The sequence below is a fragment of the Lycorma delicatula genome, chromosome 1, assembly GCF_047948215.1.
Source record: "Lycorma delicatula isolate Av1 chromosome 1, ASM4794821v1, whole genome shotgun sequence".
Taxonomy (NCBI): Eukaryota; Metazoa; Arthropoda; class Insecta; order Hemiptera; family Fulgoridae; genus Lycorma; species Lycorma delicatula.
The window spans coordinates 132,028,625-132,052,303 of NC_134455.1; the positions used below are offsets into that span (position 1 = coordinate 132,028,625).

The window sequence follows — 23,679 nt, forward strand, 5'->3', positions numbered from 1 at the left end:
GTCGTTAAAATATAAAAGTTAAAATAATCGAATAAAGAAACTATATAAAACTTACCTAATTCCGATGGGTTGTGCAAAAGATTCCCTCCCCGGATAGTAAAATTAAATACATAGAACCCAAAATGATGGGTTTCAAGTCTCTACCTATAATAGTTTTGGTGGTACGTTGATTATGAGTCAGTGAATCGGTCAAGATATTCTCTTTTATATAAGAGATTATATTTCTTTACAATACAATATAATCTTTAATGTCAGTAGCCATCCCCCAGTTTATGAAAAAGATACAAAAATCTTTGTATTGAATTGTGCGGGTCACAGTACCATCGGCGTGGTGTATGGCTGTTGTGCGCATGCGCACATAGGAAGGTGCACGCGAGGCTGCGAGGGAGAAGAGCACTGTTGCTCACGCATTGCCCTGGAATGCTGGTGGAAGGTAGTTTTTTTTTTTTACTTCGCGTGTATGGAACGTTCCTTATTCGTTCTATTTTCTAGTTTAGTCGGTGAAAGGAATATGGAAGCGGTTTAGTTGTTTTTTCAGTAGTGATCAGAAGATGGCGGAAAACAAGACCTCTTTGATTGCTGAATCTGTCCAAAAACAGGCTGGAAGAACGAAAGAGAAGGTAACTAGTAAAAACTAATTATGTATTTGTTTCTGTGTCCATAGAAATTTAAATTAGGCACCGTTGCACTGTAGTGTTTTTAAGCGGACATTTTATTAATTTATTATCTAATAATGCTCCAGAAAAAAATTTTCTGGAGCAGCACCATCCAATAATTTTAGCTACGAGCCGCCATGTTATAGATCCGACACGTTCTCAATTACACCACATAACTGCTTGAGTGGTGTGAAACAAAATTAATATATAAACTAATATATAAAATGCTAATACGGACACCATAAAAAAATGTGACGCAATGTGGTGTCTACCACAATGAAATTGTGTTACTGTTCATTTTATTAAAGAATTGGAAGGTCTTATCTCACTTTCAAATGAAATAAGTTTAAATGATGTGCAGCAAAAAATATGTATATATAATTTAATAGGCGTACAAGGAAGTCATGTGGTGTCCACATCAGGATTTTATCATTGCCTTACATACCATAATAGCATACCATTTTTAATAACAATAACGTAACCTTACTTTCAAGAATTTGGATTGTAGAGTAAGTACAGACATTTTTTCTAACACAAATTTATTTGTGTTAGAAATTGAGTGATCTAATCGTAAGAATAATGAAAGATAATCGTAATGTTGGTCTATTGAGTAACTGTTAGAATTGTGAAGAATTTGTTTCAGAAGTTATATAATTTTGAAATCCAGAATAAACAAATTTTGTTCAGTGTTAAAAATAAATGTATCAGCACAAACACCCTAATACTGCCCCTGCAATTAATCTTTTTTTTTTTATTTTATGTTACATTTATCTCTTTTATTAATAAATAATTTAATTTGTATAAAGATGGTTACATAGTTTTGTGCTTAATAGAAGCATGAGTAATTTTTACTTCCTTGTAAAGGAAGTGTCGTGATCGCGAAAAATTTCGGTTTTCAGATTTCAACAGAAATATCCATTTTGACCATCCGTGAATCCACTTTGACTAGTTTCGGCATGCCGTCTGTACGTACGTAGGTATGTATATCGCATAACTGAAAAAGGATTAGCCATAGAATGATGAAATTTTGGATTTAGGACTGTTCTAACATCTAGTTGTGCACCTCCTCTTTTGAATTCAATAGACTTGACCAAAAATGTCCAAAAAAGCCCAAAAATCCAAAGAAATATGGAATTTTGACTTTTTCTTAATTGCAGTAATAAGCCCTCATTGAGAGCTTTTCAACGATATATCACATATGGTACTTATTTTCATTGGTTCTAGAGTTATAGCGAAATAAAATTTTAATTAATGAAATATTTGGATCTTACAAGGGGATGGCACATCGGTTCGAATCCTACTTCATCTTTTAGGTAGATTTCATAAGAAAGCTATTTATTGTAATGGGTACTATGATTTGACTTCCGGAAAATTTCGACATATCTTCGCGTTTCACATCTCCTAGATCCCAAAACCATCGTCACTTCAAAAGTTTATATATACATTTATCACTTTCCTGTGGACACGATAACTGCCGTAATTTTTCACTAATCTCTTTCAAATTGATACATAAAATATAACGACCCAAAATTTCGGCCGAGTTTTTTAATGGGAAAAATCGGACCATGGTGGTAGAAATTTTTGCTTTTTCGAAAAAAATATATCGCTATAACTTTCTCATTAAGTAAAATATCGAATTAGCTTAAAATTCGTATTTTTCTTTAGAAGGGCCTAAAACTTATCTAAGTAAAGGTTTTTAAATCACCAACCATTGGCCCACGGAGTAGAAAAAATGGGGTTTCGAAGACAAAAAATCATACCTCCCTTAATAGGCACAGTATCGAATCGGTGATCGTTAGTCCTCTAAGCAATACCTAAAACTTTTATCGGAAACAATTTTTGATGTGACGAAACCTTACGGCAAGGGATGTCCGAAATGTTGCTTGAATTGGAAGAAGATGGGGCTTATCGTATGCTAGACATGCAGCCATTGTCGTATTGTGTAAATTGGATGTTTTTCTTAACTTAAAGGTGAAAATCTTTTTTATCCTCTACTTATAACCGGTGAAATCTAGCTCCGTCTTCCGGCGTGCCGAAAGGGATTTTTGTTTAATTTAAATATATTGATTTATTAATAATTATTTACCTCTGATTTTAAAAAAATTACGATAAATAATAATTCAATAATAACAATAAAAAAATGTATCAAAAGTTATTAATGAAATAAAATTGAATATACTTTTCATTTAAAAAAATGTGTATATGTAATTTAATAGGCGTACAAGGAAGTCATATGGTATCCAGATCAGATTTGTTGAAACATCTGATTATTTTTTAATTTAAATATATTGATTTATTAATAAATTATTAACCTCCGACTGTAAAAAAAAAAAAAACTATTACAATAAATAATAATTCAGTAATAACAATAAAAGAAAGTGTATGAGAAAATATCAGAAGTCATTAATGAAATAAAATTTTGTATTCTTTTCATTTAAAAAAATGTATATACGTAAATTAATAGGCGTACAAGGAAGTCATGTGGTGTCCATTATCAGATTTTTTCTGTACTCTTAACATTGTTAAACAAAAGAACATTTGTTTTATTTAACTTAAATATAAGGAAAACTGTGTGAGTAACATATTCATCCTTTACAAAGTTAAAACATACAAACGGAAGTGGAATATTAATTTTATAAGTTCATTAAAATAATAGTTACAAGAAATAATAGTGTTTTAAATGTGCTAAGGTATGAGTAAATAATTTATATAATAATTATTTTTAAAAATGACAGTGTATTTAAATACTTTTTAAGGAAATATTTATCATTTGCATTATAATTCAACTTTGATTTTGTTCGAGTGTAACTATGTTGCACTTCTTGTATTTGTGGCCTACAGAAAGTATAATGCTTTATACGGAGTGTTCCGAGACGTATTCCCCGAAGTTCAGGTACTGATTCAGGACATAAAAGTGAACAAAAATGTTCATATAAAGTTCTATTTTGCTTTGTTTACCTTATGGGCGCCATTTTGTGATTTTGAAAAAAAAATTATTTATCAGGAAAGGGTAAACCTATTTTAATTAAATTTGGGAAAACTAAGACTAGTGTTTTCCACTACAAAATAAGAAATATTGAAAACGTTACCTACAAAAATTTTAAAATAGCGGCCACTAATTTTTGAATCTTCAATATCTTCGTAATTATTTGTTTGATGAAATTTTTACTTATTACAAAATCTATAAAGAATTTTATTTTGAAAAAAATGACACCTGATTTCTAAAAATCCAATGACAAATAATCGAGTTATTGCAGACAATTAACTCAGCAGTAAGTTTGCTCACTGTAATGCTAGCTGATAATTTTTTCTTTGTTTTTTATTTCTTCCACTAAAAGTATTAAAAATTATTATTAATAAACAATAATAGTAAATTAATAAAAATTATCAGATTGCAATACGGTGCAATTGAATTAAAGTTCAAAACCCTGTTTTGAATTTCTTGTTCAACATGAAGCAATTTTTATATTTTTATCAAGTAGGTAAGCGTGTTATGCAAGCTAATAAAGCGATTATTATTGCGTATTTCATTTTGCTTTTAAAGATTGTAATTTTTCAATGTGCTTAAAAAAAGGACAGCAGTCAGTAGATGGAGAAATAAGTGTTAATATATATATATACATATATATATGTTTATTCTGAAAGTAACATTATTCTGATTGTGTTTCAGGTATTAATTAAATTTATTTCCCTTCACAGAAAATGGAAACAACAATTAATGATTCATCTGCGGAAGGAGAACCATTGTGTTCTGATATTAAAAAAGAAGTCCAGGATGAAACAGAATTTTTGTTTGTACCAGTAGTTAATGCAGAAACTGGTTTGACATCTGAGCAAGTAAGTTTTTGGCAACAGTCTGGTGTAATATTGTATCTCTTTTTGTCATTCATTTGAATTATTTAAAAAAAATTTTAAACAAACACAATTAAATTATTCCAAGTTCAAATTATGACACAGTTCCTAGAAAAACATAGATAATATTTTTTAAAATTTATTAATTTTTTTTTGTCTTCAGTCATTTTTCTCCAAGATTCTCTATCTAGTGCCAGGCTTTTCATTTCGGTATACGCCCTATATCTTAAATTCCTAACAATCTGTTTTACATATTCCAAACGTTGCCTGCCTGCACAACTTTTTCCATCTATCTGTCCCTCTAATATTAAAGCGACTGTTCCAGGATGCCTTAATATGAGGCTTAATAGTCTGTCTCTTCTTTTAGCTATATTTTTCCAAAAGCTTCTTTCTTCATCTATTTGCCCCAACACCTGTTCATTTGTCACTTTATCCACCCATCTGATTTTGAACCTTCTTCTATAGCACCACATTTCAAAAGCTTATAATCTTTTCTTCTCAGATACTCCATGCGTCCAAGTTTCACTTCGGTATACTCCAAACATATACTTTCAAAAATCTTTTCCTGACGTTTAAATTAATTTTTGTTGTAAACAAATTATATTTCTGACTAAAGGCTCGTTTCGCCTGTGCTATTCGGCATTTTATATCGCTGCTGCTTCGTCCATCTTTAGTAATTGTACTTCCTAAATAACAAAATTCTTCTACCTCCATAATATTTTCTCTTCCTATTTTTACTTCCTTGAACGAAGTAAAGTGGATATTTGTTGTGAAATTGTTACGCATTATCCTAATTTATTAAAGGAAATTTATTCTAATTTGAAATAATTTCTTTATCTGTAATAACAAAATATTTGGTACAAGTAATAACAAAATATTTATACAGTTCCTAATTTTTATAGTAATATCTATTTAAATGTAATGTTAGTTTTTGGTTATAGGTTTGTACACATTTAACAACGAAATAAATTTTAAAACAGTTTTATCCTGTATTTTCCTTGAAATATTTTATTATAAATTAATATTGAAGAAGAATAGAACGCAATATTACCCTTTTTACTTCTTTGTAAGAAGTAAAGAAAGTATTGTAATCGCGAAATATTTCGGTTTTCAAATTTCAACGAAAATATACATTTTGATCATCCGTGAATCCATTTTGACTAGTTTCGGTGTGACTTCTGTGTACGTACGTATATGTCTCGTATAACTGAAAAATGATTAGCCGTAGGATGTTGAAATTTTAGATTTAGGACTGTTGTAACACCTAGTTGTGCACCTCCTGTTTTGATTGTAATCGACTGACCCAAAAATGTCAAAAAAGCACAAAAATGCAATAAAATTTGAATTTTTCACTTTATCTTAAGCGCAGTAATAAGTCCTCATTGAGTGTTTTTCAAAGATATATCGTTAGTGGTACTTATTTTCATTGGTTCCAGAGTAACGGTCAAATAAAATTTTAATTAATGAAATATTTGGATCATGGGAGAAGGCAAATCGGTTCGAATCAGGCTTCATCTCCTATTTTTTAATTCTTTTTTAAATTTAAATATATTGATTTATTAATAATTATTAACTTGTCATTGTAAAAACATTCGGTACTTTCTGATTAAACAGAGGTCACTTGTTTTCAGATGACCTCCGAAAACTCAAAACATGTACACACAGTATAGTCTTTATTTATATCACACAAAATTTTCGAAATTTTACAAACTACTTTTGTGCTTGAACAGAGTCCCGAAACTAGTCCATGTCGCCGAGGAGCTCGTTGAATACATTCCCACTGGCCGCCGAACGTTACATATAGTCAATCAGATACGAATCTAAATAGTGGCGAGATGTACCCTTATTTTTTTTTTGTTTTTTTTTAATGTAATAAATAAATATAATCCAACCAAACTTAACATATGTTCGCTTCGCTTGCTAACCTTGACTATTAAAAAAATATCAGAATTATTAATGAAATCAAATGTTAAGTACTTTTCATTTAAAAGAAATGTGTATATGTAATTTAATAGGCATACAAGGAAGTCATGTTAGTCCACATCATATATTTATATTATGAACATATAACCATATATATATGGTTACGCTGTTATAATACAAACAAAATCAAATGTAAATGTAATAAAAAGGTATGTAATGTTTATATTCGTCACTTTTTAATTAATGGAATTCATACCAGTGCTTTTTAAGGACTGTATGTCTTTTTTTAACCCTATCTACTTTCAAACTTCATGATTTTAATAAAGATTGATGCGTTATTGTGCACTATGTATCGTGCATTTGTAATTTTGTAAATTATCTCGTCTTAAATTAACTAATTTTGTAAATTAACTCACTGTTTCAGATACAAAGTTTAGTTATGAATATAAAAAAAGTCCATAAAAATTGTTAACAATAATTAAAAATTTATTTTACGTCATAAGTATAAAAGCATAATGTTTATCACTTACTTGAATTATCTCCTGTTCTTATGTATTTATTTTTACTTCAATTAATACAATTTAAATATTTAGGTGAAGTAATTCACTGCAGATTGAAAACAAAAGCCGGCCTCCATGGCGCGAGTGGTAGCGTCTCGGCCTTTCATCCGAAGGTCCCGGGTTCGAATCCCGGTCAGGCAAGGCATTTTCACACACGCTACTAATCATTCACCTCATCATCTAAAGCAATACTTAACTGTGGACCCGGAGTTTGAAGGAAGAACAATCAAACAAGATTGAAGGAAAAACAATCATGCCAAAACAGAATAACTAAAATTAAAAGAGTACAAAGTCTTAACTTGGCAAACACAATAAAAAATGTCTTTCAGTAAAATCCAAAATTCACCATTATAACACAGTAGTTCTTCCGATGGCGCTTTATGCTTGTGACACTATCTTCAGATTAAGAATGAAAGTAAACGGACCAGTTACTTAAGAGAAAAAGGCGAATTATCAGAACTTGTTTAAATAAAAGTTATCAAAAGGATGGAGTCTCGCGAATTGCCACAAATGAAACAGTCTACAGACAAGTCGATCCGATTCTTAGTACAATGAAAATTGAAGGATTTCCCATTTATCCCACGTATTAAGAATGCTTGAGAACCGAATTCTAAAACAACTGGTCACAAGACATATTAACAAAAAAACATATGGAAAATATGTTGGAGAAATCCAAAGAGATTTTCAAGAAATTTGCTTGAGGATTGAGGATGCCTGTGATAAAATGAAAATTAACTACGCATCTCAAAACAATAGATTCAACGTTAAAAGATTAGAAAGGCATAACAAAGTGGAAGTCACAGACGAGATCAGGAAGCAACGATCCGATAGAAGGAAGAAATACTGGGAAAATCGAAACGCCAACTAATCTAGAAATTCAAGAGGAACTGAAATATGGATGGATTAAAATGGTCCAAATGTGACCTCAAAAGTAAAAAAAAATACCGAATTAAATTCAATGAAGAATAACGCAAAACCATTCTTACACTCTCCATTTCAGAACATACGTACAAGTGAGCAAAATGTAGTTCGGATATATGTTATCACTCATTGTATGAGTGATATTACACATTTTAACCAGAAAATTAAGATATTTCATAAACCAATATTGGCGGCTATTAATTATTTTCCTTCATTAAATTACCTTGAATAATTAATTTTTATTTATTCCTCTTTTTAAATACTTTTGAAAATGAATTACATCATTGAATTATTGAAAAAGGATCTCTCAATCGAATTAGTGGTGAAAATTCGGGCGGCCATGTGGAAGTTGCGAAGAGGCAGTAAGGTATTTGGGATGCGGTTTCGAATCTGGCCTGTATCGGATCGGAACGTTGATCACAATGCAACGGTTATAAATTTCATTCAGTTGCCTATCTCCCTCCTGCGGAGGAGGCTTTACAGCCTCGCGATGGAAGCATGGCAGTAAGAATGGCACGCTATGACTAAGGGAAGGTTCTTGTATAGATTTATACAGCATCTAAGGGATTGGTACGCTTCTCCTTCGTATTTAAGGGCAACGGGAGCCCAAGTACTCTCCAACATTTGTTTCGGTTCCACCTGCCAAGGTGATGAGCTGTGCGTCTGCGGGGAGGTCCAGTCGAACGAACACATGATATTCGACAGCCCAGCTCTTGGAGGGACCAGAACTCGGCCACTCTGGAACTTAGAGGTCATTGATCCGCATTGTCCGACCGTGTGGGAGTTTCTTGATGCGATTGTTTTGTTCAACCGACATCAGTAGTTTACCTAAGGGAAAAGACTCCTACCGCGCTGCTGTAGGAAGCTAACCGAGAGATATGGCTGGCTACCAGATTAAGGCTCCTAGCGCTTTAATGGTGGACAGGTACTTGCTGGCATTTAGCGGCTTAGGCATGGCAGCGAATTGCTGTCTTTTATGAGATATATTTATCATTAATATATGTTTTAGTAGTTATCGGGGTGCGCCTACCCATTTTAATTTTGTATGATTAGTGGTCGGTGGGACACGCAAGCTAGTGGTGTATGATACCGCGCTTATTCCGCTCACGCGTTATTAGCTCTAGGAATTAATTAGGACACTTGTCGCTAAACTGTTTCATGGTTCAGTAGCCGTTCGTGGCACAGACATTCTGTCTTATGCTTTAGGATGACCTAACTGGCTGGTGGTGGTGGGAGAAATGCCAGACAACCCAATCTTTGAAATATGCTCTTTGAATTACATCTATTTTATTTTAAATTTGCTAATTAATGTAAGTGATATCGTTATTTTTTCCTTATGTAATTGAAAAAAAAAGGTTATCTTCAAATATAAGTTATTTTTACTTTCATATATTCCTTGTAACCTTTGTATGTACAGCATTACATAATCAGCAATAATCTGACAAACTGTTCTTAAATTCTTGTAAAACTGTTGCCAAGTTTCTTAGACTATTTCCAGTTGACAGAAATGATACAACTGCTTGAATTTTCATTTTAGCAGAAACGGAATCTGTCATTAATTACTGTTTCACTCTAATTTTCTGTTAACAATTCTTTGTGACTATTTTCAAATATTTTAAGATTTTAAAAATTGCGATCTTCTGCATGCATCTAGTTTTCGTATTAGATTATCTAAAACACCATTGTCGTTTCTTTGTCATAGTTCCTTATTCAGACATATATTATTTCTTATTCTCTCTAGAGATTTTTTTTTAATTCTTAAAAGCAGACTATTAAACATCAGTAAACAGCTACCCAAATGAGTTATTGCCTCTTGTGAAGCCATTACTACATATTATTACTACATATCGTTATGTTCGTATACTGTATTGAATTATTAAAACATGGCTGTAGTACCAGTTATCTGGTCCTGCACGAGCATTTACGGTGAAGCCTTTGAGTTCTCTTGGTTTAGAGATCTCCTGGCATGCGGTTGAGTTCTGATAAAAAGAAAAAAAATCCGTGATTCATTACAGTGATTGTTTTTTCTTCTACGTTAGTTGTTTTGTTTCGTTTTATTAGTTTTTTTTTCGTTATTATTATAAATTTTTGTGTTTATTTCGTGATGGCTTAGTCGGGATTCCATCTTAGCTATTTGGGCTACCGCGTTTTTGTTGTTTTTGTGTTTGTACTGTTTGTGTTGCGTGATTAATTTGTGGTTTTCATTTTCTCTTTTGTACGGTTTTGTGATTAATTTACGTTTATTATGTCTTTCTTTGTTGTAGCCTACGGTTGCTAACGCGTATTTACTTCGTTGCCACGTCGGTTTTTTACTCTTCTATTTTTTTTTCCGGGGCTTGAAACTTAGTTTTTCGTAATTGTTTTGTGCTATTTACTGTTGTTTGTTATTTTAGACTTTTTTCAGTGTTTCTCTGCGTGTTCCTGTTAATTTTTTGTATTTGATCTATATTTATTGCGAGTTTTACGCTGCAGGGTACGGTTGCTAGAGAATATTTATCTCGTTGCCAAGTGTCTGTTTATTTACTGTATACACAGCTGTTAAACAAATTTTTTTTGTTTTTTTTCGGTGAAATATTTTGTTAATTTTTTTTTTTAGGTGAAATATATTGTTTATTTTTTGTTGGTTGATGTCTGATCCCGACGATTAAACGGGTGTGACCCCGCTCGTGGGCGCATGGTCTTCAGTTCCTACGGAGAGGAGGAGGCCTGGTAAGAGAAATAGAACAATCAGAGTTCTTTGGAAGGATTTTCCTGAGGGAAGCAAGAGCAACCTGGTGTGGGCCACCAGCAGCATGCACGTTTCCTGGAGAGGGTACCTTGGATTGGGCAGCTGGTCCGTACTGGTAGGTTACGGGTGAGCCAGGTGCTGGTTGGGAGGAGCAGTGCCACTGCTCTCACCTGCAAAGCTTTAGGTGTGGGGAGGGTCGTTGATGTACTAATTCATCAACACTACTGGAGGTGAGGATGGGGTTATACTAGTCTAGTTAAGTCCATCCCTCAGGTCGTGGCGGAGGATAGTAAGATCTGTTTCTGTGGGCCTGCTGGGCGGGTGGGCTAGTACCTGCATCGTGTCTCAGAGAGAAGACTGGCGAGGACGCCTCCGGCACGGTTATTGTGATGTTGGAGGGGGGAGGTCCTACACAGACCTCCTTCGTACAGTGAAGGGGAATGTGTCGCCAAGAGAGGCTGGGGTCCAAATCTGGATGGCAGGGCAAAACTGAAGTTATTAAAAAAAAAAAGTCCTATTATTTCAGTTTAGTGTTGGACATAAAGGATTGGTACACTCAGAGCCTAAACAAGACATTTAAACAGCTCATGATATTGCTAAGTAATATGAATAGTTAGCACAAATCCTAGTTAATACAAGTGAAACAGATGGCATTAGAAAAGGCGAAAGCTTTCACAATTTGGACCTGTAATGCAGTAGTGAGTTAATATTAAGCAATGGGGACTAGTGATAAAAAATTACCAGTTTGTTAAAAAAGTATTTTGAAAAATTGATGCTATCTGACAGTAGTTGACAAAAGTTCTCAAAATTGATAAAAAAATTATTTTACAATAAAAAATAAAACCACCAACGTACAAAATAAAGGACACAGTTTTGTGTACCATTTTATATGCTTAACTCTGCCATTTTTATTAAATTTAATTACTGTATGACTTATTTTATGATTCATCTACTAATTAATTCATCTACTTTTCTCTTTCTTTCTCATGTATTCTTCACATTTGTTTCATATGTTTTTATCATATCTTATTCTCATATAAAAGTGTATCTTAGAAAAATGATTTTCATCTTACCATTTCCATGTTCAACTGAATTTGCATTTATTTATTTTTACCCATTAAAAAGTTGTGTCAGCCATGGTTGGTTATAAAATATAATTCCTGACAAACTAATAAATTGAAATACATTTGTATAACTTAATGAAATCTTATATATGTTGAAGGATGTTGATGATTCACACACTTACTTGCCAAAAAAAGAGGATCCACTTCATATAGAGAGCAGTGATATTTCACTGGCTTTTGCCAATTTGGACATTCCTTCAATTAAATTAGAAAAGTTAGATGAAAATCTTGAAGAAATGGTAAGATTCTGTTTTTATTATATATAACTAAAGCCCTACTTAAAATTAATGCATCACTTAAGAGCTCTTCATAGTTTATTGTCAGTATTTAAAATATTACATTTAAGTTGTGCTGGAAATAATGATTTTTTTAAAATGAAATAGCTGTTTCCAACAGTCAATTTGTTGTTTGACTTGCTGTGTTGAAAATCTTGTTTTTATCCTGAATTCATGCAAAAGTAGATTCGCTTTTATCAGAATAGCATTTTACTTTTTGACTTTTTTATTTCATGTTATAAATATTTTATAAATTGTAAACAAAATGAAAAATAACAATGAAAGATATATAGTTTATATTGCTTAATATTTTTAAACTCCAGTGTTAATTTAATATATAGAATTACTTTACTTGTTATAAGCTGAGAGAGGGGTTTATACAAAGACAATTACAAAATTATCTACCAGTAAATTTTTGAACTTTACTAGTTTACTTATGAATGAACAGAGTTTGGAATTTTTAAATTTTATTTTACTTGATTATGTGTGCTGTTTTTAATAAATATAGTTATTTTGCATCAATAAATATTGATACTTCCCCTTTGTTATAATAATAAATATAAAATTATTATATTAATTTTGAAGAACCTGGGATTTATCCATTGAGATTACACAGATTGTGAGAAGGTTAGGTAGAATAATAATAAAATATTTTAATATACGTCATTATGTTTAAGATGTTTAAAAAAATAAATAAATAAATTCTGTTGCTCAGTGATCATGGTTTAAAAAAGTTATTTACATCATAAAAAATTACTTGTTCAAAAATTAGATCTGAGTAATAAAAAATGTTATAACATTAAATAAACTTATACTCAGATTTTATACTTTTATATACTTAAAAAAGCTTTAAAGTTAAAAAAAAATACTTTTAAAGATTTGTACTTAATAAAAAAATATTTATCCCAGTATTGTACATTTGTAGATCACACAAGAGATCAGCCAGTTCTTGCAGTCAGAACAAATAAGAGAGCCAACAGGACTATTGCTAAGCTGTGATTCGGCTTGTTGAACCTCCTTACATGACAACTGGGATTGTACTCTTATCTTCTTTCCATCATGGGAGGAGCAAAACTGACATAACATACTTGATGGCATTTATTTAGTGGTTTCCTAAGTAGTTGGTTCTTTCGAGTTCAAGTTGGAACATTGGTATCTGAAAATTTTACACTAGAAAACAGAATACCACAGGGAAGTGGTGTTACCTTCCTATAGCCATAAATACTATAACAAACAGTGTGCGGAAACCTGTAATCTGTTTGTTTATTATTTGTAGATGATTTTTCAATTCATTTTGCATGTAAAACGTTAGCTACTGCAAAGAGGCTGCTCCAATACATATTAACCTGTTTGGAGTAGTGTTGTAAAACTTCTAGATCATGTTTTTCCAGGGGAAAACAAAATGCATTTGATTTTCCTGCTTGAGAGAACATGTTGATCCTCAACTGTTTTTACATGATGTAACAGTTGAACCGTGCACGTGGGTTAAGTTTTTAAGATTGTGGTTTGTTTAACGACTAATGTGGGTAATACATTTAAAGCAGTTTGAAGGTCAAATGTCTAAAAATGTTAGATATGCTGATCGTTCTACCTAATACTAGTTGGGGAGCTGATCAAGTATGCACGTTGTACTTGTACAGATATCTGCTCCATTTCCAATTAGACTATGGCTGCATGGCTTATTCTTCCACATGGTCACTGCTCTTAGGATGTTCTACATAGTTCATTATTCATTTATCCGTCTTGCTACAGGTGCATTTTGTTTAAGTCCCTTGGTAAGTTTACTAGTGGACAGTGGTGATCCATCTCTTTGGTATAGACAAAATCAAATGTGATCCTGTGTAGCTCAAATTAAAGCCCAACCAAATCATCCGACTATTGACACTGTGTTCTCCAAACAACATCTTAATTGGTATCAGGAATGGCCAAGATCTGCTACGAACTAGAGCTCATCACCTTTTCTTATCTCTAAATTTACAATAATCTCCACTCAAAATTATTACCTCCTTGACGGCCTTCTCTTGTACATCATTGCTTTAGTTTTTGTCAGTATCATAAAAAATACACAAATCTGCCTTACTCCAGACACCCTATGTTCTGTGAGATACAGTCTATTATTTCTGAAATGACTTGGCGTAACAAAAGTGTGAGCTTCTTATGGATCCCCAGCCATATTGGAATTTCAAGCAATGCTCACACAGATCATATGGTAAAAGAGGCTTAGTTGCAGTCTCCTTTCACAAATCGCGTTATTTTGGACAATTTTTTCTGTTTTCAGAAGAGTGTGGTTCGTTACAAGTGGCAAAGTGAATGAATGCTACCATCAAAAATAAACTTCATACAGTCAAGAGCAATGTGTCACCGTGAAGCTCTTCATGCAGAAAAAACCATCAAGAAGAGGTTACTATTTGCTATTTGTGTGAATAGGGCACACTAAACTTACTCATATAATACACCTCATGAATCAGATCAATGCACCCTTTGTGTTCTCTGTGACTACCACCTAACAATACCTTCTTGTGAGCTGTGTCTCTTATGTGGTATTGCATTGGAAATTTAAATTAGGGATTAAAATCCAAAGTATTTTAGAAAACAAAACATGCTTATTTGAATGCTTTGTTGTTTCTTTAGACCATTCATCTATGCTCAAATATTTAATAGTTATGTAATAAATTTTTTATCATTTTATAATGTTTCAATTTTTTTTAATATTATTTTTCCTGTGTTATTGTGAACTTTGATTGTTAATTTTATTTTTATGTTACTGTTATTTAGTTTATATTTGTTTTTAGTTTATATTTTAGTGACATTGACGTTGATCTTTATTTTAGAATCATTGCTTCCAGGTGTTAACAAGGAATCTTAATTTTGCATCCCAACAAAAAAATTTACATTTTGCCTGCAGCATAAGTGATAACAAAGCTAGAGGACTAGTAAAAAAAGTGTAAAAATAAAATTACTGTATATGAAATAAAATTTGCTTATTTAATATATTAATGCGAAAGTTTGTGGCATTTCTGTCTGTTTGCAACAGCATCAAGTGAGAACCAACCGACCAATTACTTCAGAATTTTCAGGATACATTTGTGTTATTCCAGGGAAGGTTTAAGTCATATATTGAAGCCGTAGACCCCTTAGAGTTGTGAATTTTTCCTCTTGGATAACGACCTAATACCATTTTTGACTTTGATTTTTGACATAAAAATAATAGACCTAAAAATAATGCGTTTTATAACATATCTGATTTCCAGCTCTCTACCTTGACCCCTTCCTGAAATATAAGGTATTACAAGGTAATGAGAAGGAGAACCAAAAAGAATATGCTTGTTTATAGCAGGAGGTTCTATGTCAAGAACGAGGAAAACATAGGAGGAAAGAGAGTTTTTCTGGCTTTAGTTGTTATTTATCAGTGTTATTCTCACAACCATAAGGATAACAGACACAGTGGGTGTCCAGGAGGGTTCTGCCTCCTGTACCCTCACTTTTCGGGTAATTGTGTTCAATAGTATACTTGAAGAGATGTTCTTTTTTATCTTTGTTTCACCATACAAACTATAATGTAGTTATTTTCTTAAAAGAATTTGTCATTATGCTTAGCTGTAATTATGTATGATATCTATACCTGATATTAAGCATTTATACCTTATAAGTAGAAAATGTTAAACATAAAATTTTAAAACATTACCAAAGAATGTTATTGATAACATTTTTTATGTATAAAAACAATAGCCATAATACCTGTCTTTAAAAAATTAATTTAAAATAGTAGATAATTTGTTTTTTTAATGTAAATGTCTGATCTTTCTTCTTCTGTTAATGACAAATGTTCCATCTCCAAGTAACTTTTTAAATTTAATGGTAATTAGGATCTTGTAATGACCTACCTCACCTGTCACATTCATTTCTCAAGTGCAATCTCATTGTACCTCTTTAAACTTGAAACAGTTTTCTCACCCAAAGCTTCCATTTATTTTGTTTTTTTTTTAACCTGTACTCTGTTTCCTGGTTTAAGAATTCTTCTAACCCTTAAATAATCGTATTCAGTCAAAGTTGTTATTCTTTAATTTTGATCTGAATATTACTAAGTATTTTCTCTTTTCAAAAACTTGAATGGTAAGATAACACACTGGTAGCATTAAAAAAACAGTAATAGTTATATTCTTAACTAGTGTAACTTGTGCAGTAGTGTTTCCTGTTCTCATAAAACATGATAGTACATACTGATGTGTATATATCTCCACGTCTTCATTTGAAACTGCTAAAATGGAAATGATTTTTTCTGAATAAAGTCAGAGCTATTTTAGAAGTCTGAATTAACAAGAAATGAACTGCTTAATATTTTATTCAGATATTAATAAATTGGAAATAGATTGTATTGTATCTGTAGGAAATGGAATACGAAGTCTGTAAATAAAGTAATGAAACTAGTTTTTGGCAGCCAAAGTGGTAACACTGTAAAGTTACTAGTAAACATATGGTTATATGAACAGCTGATTTATATTAGGTATTAATATTTTAAGTCTATTGTTACCATATGAGATGTAAACAAACTTTTCATGAAACAAGATTTTGTTTGCGTTATAAAAATGTGATAAATTATGAGAAAAGTTCAAGTTTTGTGTTAAACTTTGTGAGAATGCTACTGAAACGTTTTCAGAATTGAAAAGGGCATATGGAGATGACACTCTGTCATGAGCCCAACTTTTTAGGTGGTTTAAAGCATTTTCAGTGGGCCAGGAATCAGTTGCAGACTACAAAAGGAGTTTGACTACAAAAAAGACTGTAAATCAACATGTTTACCAAGAAATTCTTGAAAGACTGCGGAAAAGAGTTGCCCATGTGGGATCAGTAATCAAAGACAGCGGGATGCTGCATCATGACAATGCACCTTGTCACTCTGCACTTTCAGTTAATGAATTTTTTGCAAAGAAAAACATTCCTGCAGTTCCTGCAACTTTTTCCTGTCCTGGACTTTAAAAAAACACCTCAAAGGACACCATTTTGGATCAGTAGAAAACTTTTAAAAAATGTAACTGACCATCTGAAGGATATTCTGGTTTCTAAATTTCAACACTGCTATGAAGAATTGGAAAACTGTTTGAAGCATTGCATGGCTTCCTATGAGAACTATTTCGAAGGTGGTATAATTGGATTGTAAATAAATTTTTTTCTGAATCAGTCTCATTTCTTTATTTACAGACCTTATGTATAATTGAGAAATACAAGGAGTCAGGTAATGTTGTTAAAATATTTCTTTTAGTTTTAATCACAGTATTATTAATTATATTCATTTTGTGGCTATTTTTCATATAAAATTAAATTTTTTTATTTCAACTTTTCATTATCTCCTTGCATTAAAATAACTCTTTAACTACGGTTACAAAATTGTTTAATTAATAACATTTTTAAAACATAAATAAAAGACCATTATGAATGTAATATTGTATCAATATTACATTAAAATACTAAATCTCTTTTAGCCATATTAGAATATTCTTTTTTTATAATTGTCCAAATACTACAACAGGAAAAGTAAATAAAGTTAGTATATCTTTAACTTGTTTTTTATACTTAAAACTAAACAAACTTTATTGATAATTATGGTTATAGTAATCATGATTTAACTGAAAAATTTACTTTTCTCTGATAAATCAATTGTTTCCCTAATTTTATATTGTATACCATTGTAAGTGTATGCATTTTTTTACTTTATCTGATTAGATTATCTATTTTTATCATTCTGTTTGTAATTAATTTATTTATATTCCTAACACTGATGATAAAGATGATAATAATACAAATTATAATTAAATAATTAATGCAATCATATGCACATAATGTTACCCCTGTTGTGTGTTTGTGTGTGTGTGTGTGTGCGCGCGCGCGCGCGCGTGTGTGTGTTTAACTCTGAAAGGTTAAGTAATAACATCCCTTCTTCCATTGGAAAGTTCTGGCTTTGAATCGCAGTCTGGCATGGCAATTTTTTTCATGAAACAAAATTTATCAAAATTGTGTGTAGACTTGTTATTAGAGAGAAAAAAGTATCTCATTTAACAATCTCAATAAAAACAACCTTTAAAATCACAAAATTTATTTGATAAACAATTTAAAATTTACTAGTGTACCATTCTCTAAACTATGCAATACTAGTTGCTAAAGTGCAACTAGTATAGGTATTGGATAGATTAGATAATTGACTGAAACAGATAATTGACTGAAAAATATTTTTATCATTTGTTGAAATAAGTTGTTTTCATAAAGTATAACAAATTTTTCAGTTGGTTATAATTTAGAATGTTACATGTTTTTTGTTTGGAGGAGTCAAAATATGCTTTTGCATTATCATTGCCCAGACATAATGTATTTTTCTTACACAACTAAATGTTAAAAATTCACAATTTAAAATAAAGATAATAAAATTACCATCTGCTTTACGGCAAATAGCTTAAACACAGTAATTTAAATACTTGACTGAATAGCCCTAAGAAATCATAAAACATAAAATAAAAATGTTTCATTATCCCCTAAAATTATTTATATGTTAGTCCCTAGGTTAAACTTACTGTTAGCCCCTAGGTTAAAAAAAAGACTGGTGAAAAAAAAGAAGGTTGCCAGGGGTTGAATCGTGGATAGGGACAAGGGAGGTAACCTCATTGTTGAGGGCATTTCTAGTCCATCCACGTACAAGAGTGGTTGGATTGGAGTGCTCCTATGATCCATTAAGGACCCTCAACGTATGTGAGATGGGTGCACGATTCGGAGGGGGTATGCGTGGGGTGCATACCCAAACTCTGATTAGGATATAGGAATGGGAAGGGCAACCCTTCTGAAGAGAGGCATATAGGGGTAACTGGATAAAGTTGTTGTGATGTTTCAATGAACCAGAAGGGACACCAATGGGCATGGCAACGGCTTCAGCTGTATGCACTAGGGTGGGTTATTCTACAGCCATGTAGGGCCGACTGAGGCAGTGTCTTCTAGGTGTTACTGGTTGCCCCCGTGTGGTTAAAAATTGCAAGGTTAAACTTGCAACATAATGCCATGTAACAGATATAATCCACAAGGATATGGTGCACTGAGATGGTCAGTACACCATATATAGCGAGCACAAAGGGGTGCATCCATTTGTGTCATCAGATATCCATGAGTGAGCCTAGTGTTCCCTACTCATTAACAGTAAATAAAAACCTCCTCTCGATGTAAATTCTTTAATGTGTATATTTTGACTTACTTTGTAATTAAAATACTTATAAATATACTCACAAATATTTTTACATTATAATCATATTAAATAAATTATTCTATGTATGAAATACAAAGTATACAATATAACCATGATTCATCCTCATTTAAACATATTGCAACATTGAGATGTGTGTTTTTTTCACCCAAATGTTATACTATTTCAATTAAATAGATTTCTTTTCATCATTTAGAGGAGGAAGATAAACTAAAAATGAATTATCTAACTATAATGAAGAACCCACCACTTATATTAAAAGAATTATATCATTTATTTATAATGTGATTTATAAATCAAACTTAGTAAAATGCAAATATTTTTTAACTTATCTTCTATTAAATTTGTAAAATAGTAATATATTAAGAAATAATGTTTTCTAGATTTTAATTTCAAGTAACACAAAGGTTAGGTTTGGGTTTTATAAACCCAAATAACCTAAAGTTTATAATTCATTTTTACTGTATAAACATATTGTATTAATTTGTTTGCAGGATCATGGTGAAGGAGCAGTTTTTGATGAAAGACCATCTCAGGTTAGAGAAAATAAAGAAAAACACTGTGATGTGTACTTAAATTCACCTTTAAGTAATGTAGATTACAACAACTATGATTGCTTAAAGAAAATATTTATTCATGATGAGAAAAAATTCATGTGTAAAATATGTCAGAAGTCTTTTAGTCACAAGTCTACTTTAAAATCACATATCTCCATTCATACTGGTGATAAAAAATTTACGTGCAATATCTGTCAGAAATCTTTTAGTCAGAGATATAATTTAAAATCACATATCTCCATTCATACTGGTGAAAAAAAATTCACATGCAATATCTGTCAGAAATCTTTTAATCAGAGATCAACTTTAAAGACACATATCTCCATTCATACTGGTGAAAAGAAATTCATGTGCAATATCTGTCAGAGATCTTTTAGTCAGGCATCTAATTTAAAAAAACATATCTACATTCATACTGGTGAAAAAAAATTCACATGCAATATCTGTCAGAAATCATTTAGTCAGACATCGAATTTAAAATCACATATATCCATTCATACTGGTGAAAAAAAATTCTCGTGCAATTTCTGTCAGAAATCTTTTAATCGCAGATCTTGTTTAAAAAGTCATATCTCCATTCATACTGGTGAAAAGGAATTCACATGCAATTTCTGTCAGAAATCTTTTAGTCAGAGTTCTAATTTACAAAAACATATCTCTGTTCATACTGGTGAAAAGAAATTCACATGTAATATCTGTCAGAAATCTTTTAGTCAGACATCTAATTTAAAAAAACATATCTACATTCATACTGGTGAAAAAAAATTCACATGCAGTATCTGTCAGAAATCTTTTAGTCAGAGATCAAATTTAAAAACACATATCTCCATTCATACTGGTGAAAAAAAAAATCACATGTAATTATTGTGAGAAGTCTTTTGAATTAAATTAGTCATATCTGCTCATGAATACTGGTGAAAAAAATTCACATGTGATTTTTGTTATAAATCTTTTAATCAGAGATCATTTTTTAAAACACATACCTCCATTCACACTGGTGAAAAGAAATTCACCAGTGTGAATGTAATGTTTGTCAAAAATCTTTTGCTGTAAGTTTTATGTTGATTGTTATGCATCCTTGATGTAAGTTATATACTGACTGTTCATATTGGTGAAAAAAAAACTTGTGTAGTGTTTGTCAGAAATCTTTTACTCATAGTTCTACTTTGAAGATGCACCTTTCTACATATTATGTAAAGAAAGGCAAACTTCCATTCATGCTGTTAAGAAAACGTTCAGATGTAAGGTGACAATGTGAATTTTTTTCTGAATTCATTTTTGCCAATCGAAGTTGAAGAAACTTTTCTATTCTGCTCATTAGAAGAATTAAAATTAATATTTTGGTCTAATCTTTTTATTTGAGTTGTTTTAAAATACCACTTTGGATTACATGAGTACGTAAAATGTCACTTTGGATAATTTTTGTTCAAACTTTTAACTAAATAACAATATAATATAATACAAACAATAACAAACCTGAATTAATTTAGGGCTGTATTATTCTTTTATCAGAAGCATTCTCCTAAAACATTTGTATTTAATACATATTTTTATCAGCCTTTCATCTGGAGATCTCTGGTTTGAATCCCGGTCTGGCATGGCATTTCCACACATGCTACAAATCATTCATCTCATCCTCTGAAGCAATACCTAATGATGGTCCCAGAGAATTATTATATATATGTAATATTATTTTTTTTAGACATTTCTTTTTTATTTTCTTTACTTGTTTAATATTAATAAAATGAATTAAATTTACTTTTATAACCTCTTTGAGGTTTTTTAGTTACTATCCTTTGTTATGAAATATGTGATAAATAAAAATGATGGAAATTAGTCTGATTTCTGAAAAGTTACCTGAATGCGAGGTTATAATTTTATACAAATTCCAAGTCAATGCCTACTCTTTTTTAAATTGTTTTCTAACAATTCATTTTAGTAGAAATATATTTATTTTTACAAACAGAAAACCTGGAAGCTTTGTTTTTGTACTTACAATTGTATTCTACATAAAATAAATTGTAAAGTATGCAAGTTTCAGACTGAGACTATCCCAATAATTATTTCAGCAATAGTGGGGTTTTAAAATCCACTTTTTTAAACAAACAACGTTAGACTATGAGGTATATTATTTTATATGAACATAATTTTAATCTATTCTGTAATCCTTCATTATTACAACTAATAAATTTAGTTGAAAAGCAAAATGATTTTGTAAGGAAAAATAATGTGTAAAACCAAAATGTATACAGATGTTTAGTAATATAGCAGAAATGTACGATAGAGTAATTATAAAGTATTAGTTTAGAACAATTAAAAATTGAATCTTGTTATAGATCAGCACCTGCACCAGTTTTTAATATTTATGAGGATTCATATTTCACTACCAGCCTAGCAGCCTTCTGCCAGATTGTAGTGCCAGTTCAGCCTGAAGGTTACTAAAGATTTTTTTCAAAAATATATTAACAATATGTTTCTGTGGCAATAGATTGTTAGTCTGTGTTTTCTTTCATATTGATCGGTGTTAAAGATATTTTTTCCTCATAATCCGATATAATTAAAAAAAGGAAAAAGTATCATATAGAAACCTATAGTTATCCTATCCTATCGGTGTACTTCAAATAAAGCTCACAGCTTGCTAACTACTAAATCAGATTAAAATCAAAGTAAAAAAACAGTTAATATATAAAACACAATACCCGATTCTGATTGGTCTGTGGTTGAAAAGAGTAGGTTTTTATTTAGTTGAAAATCTGTATAATAATAAAAAACTGGTTCATAATGACCCTTATTTTGATAATGTTTTAAGCTGTTTAATTCAAAAATGGTCTTCTAGAATCTATATTCTTAACCATTCTATAAATATGTTAAAAAATACTACAATTATACTATTATTTTTTAGAGAAACGAGTGAAATGTGTTACTTTAAAACTTGGAATTATCCTTTATATTACATGTCAGTAGTTAAAAAAATCGCTTTTGGCACGCTGGAAGGTAGATTTCACCGATGCTAAGTAGGAGATAAAAAAATGTCCACCTTAAAGTTCAAATTTACTAAATACGACAATGGTTGCATATGAAAAAAGATTCACATGTTTAGCATATGACAAGCCCCATTCTCTTACGATTCCAGCAACATTTTGGTCATCTCTTGCCGTAAGGGTTGGTCATATCAAAAACTGTCTCAAAGTTTTAGGTAATGTTTAGAGGACTATGTTTAAACCGATTCGATACTGTGCTTATTAAGGAGGTATGATTTTTTTTTTACTTCAAAACCCTTTTTCCACCCCCTGAGCCCAATGGTTGGAGATACTTAAAAACTTTACTTAAATAAGTTTTAGGTCCTTATCCAAAGAATTGTAAGAACTTTAAACGAATTTGATATTTTACTTAATAAGAAAGTTATAGCGATATTTTGTTTTTTCGAAAAAGTCCACCTATTTCTACCCCAATTTTGACCGTTAACAAACCCAACCGAGATTTTGGGATGAGTTATTTTTAAGGAGCAATTTGAAAGTGATTGGCGCAAAATTACGGTTATTAAAAATTGCTCGGGGAGAACCGCCTCGGCCGCGCCAGCGAAGGACGACCGACGCCGACCCGACCCAACACTGCGGGGCTCTGGCGGCCACCACTGCCACGCTGTAATGGGGACCCAATTGCCGCTTAGGGAAAGCTCGGTCGGACTTCAATGGGCGAGCCGCAACTCCCCGACCTCGCCGGCGACCAACTTCCGGACCCAGCTCTTCTCAGAGCTAATGCAATTAACAGCCCTTTTCAGGGCCACCACAAGGTTATGACGAACCGTCGAAGCCATTCGACGAAAAAACTGCCTTTTTCAGG

The 23,679-nt window shown here is 31.5% G+C and overlaps 2 protein-coding genes across 2 annotated transcripts in view; both read left to right on the plus strand.

The window, feature by feature from the left end:
• Positions 1-377: 377 nt before the first annotated feature.
• The window catches only part of LOC142317643 (uncharacterized), a 93,668-nt gene continuing 70,366 nt past the window's right edge, over positions 378-23,679 (plus strand). Inside the window, exons 1-4 of the mRNA XM_075354200.1 lie at positions 378-620; positions 4,327-4,493; positions 11,863-12,003; positions 19,774-19,815. Coding sequence (XP_075210315.1) covers positions 4,359-4,493; positions 11,863-12,003; positions 19,774-19,815 — 318 coding nt within the window. The 5' untranslated portion in view covers positions 378-620; positions 4,327-4,358. The remainder of the gene's footprint in view (positions 621-4,326; positions 4,494-11,862; positions 12,004-19,773; positions 19,816-23,679) is intronic.
• LOC142322282 (uncharacterized) lies at positions 19,857-21,611 on the plus strand. The gene has a single exon (XM_075361194.1). It carries the CDS (start codon positions 19,933-19,935, stop codon positions 20,695-20,697), a length of 765 nt encoding a protein of 254 aa, XP_075217309.1. The 5' UTR covers positions 19,857-19,932; the 3' UTR covers positions 20,698-21,611.

Bases quoted from the DNA above. Each gene is read 5' to 3' on its own strand.
- LOC142322282 (XM_075361194.1), top strand. From the start codon at position 19,933: ATGTGTAAAATATGTCAGAAGTCTTTTAGTCACAAGTCTACTTTAAAA.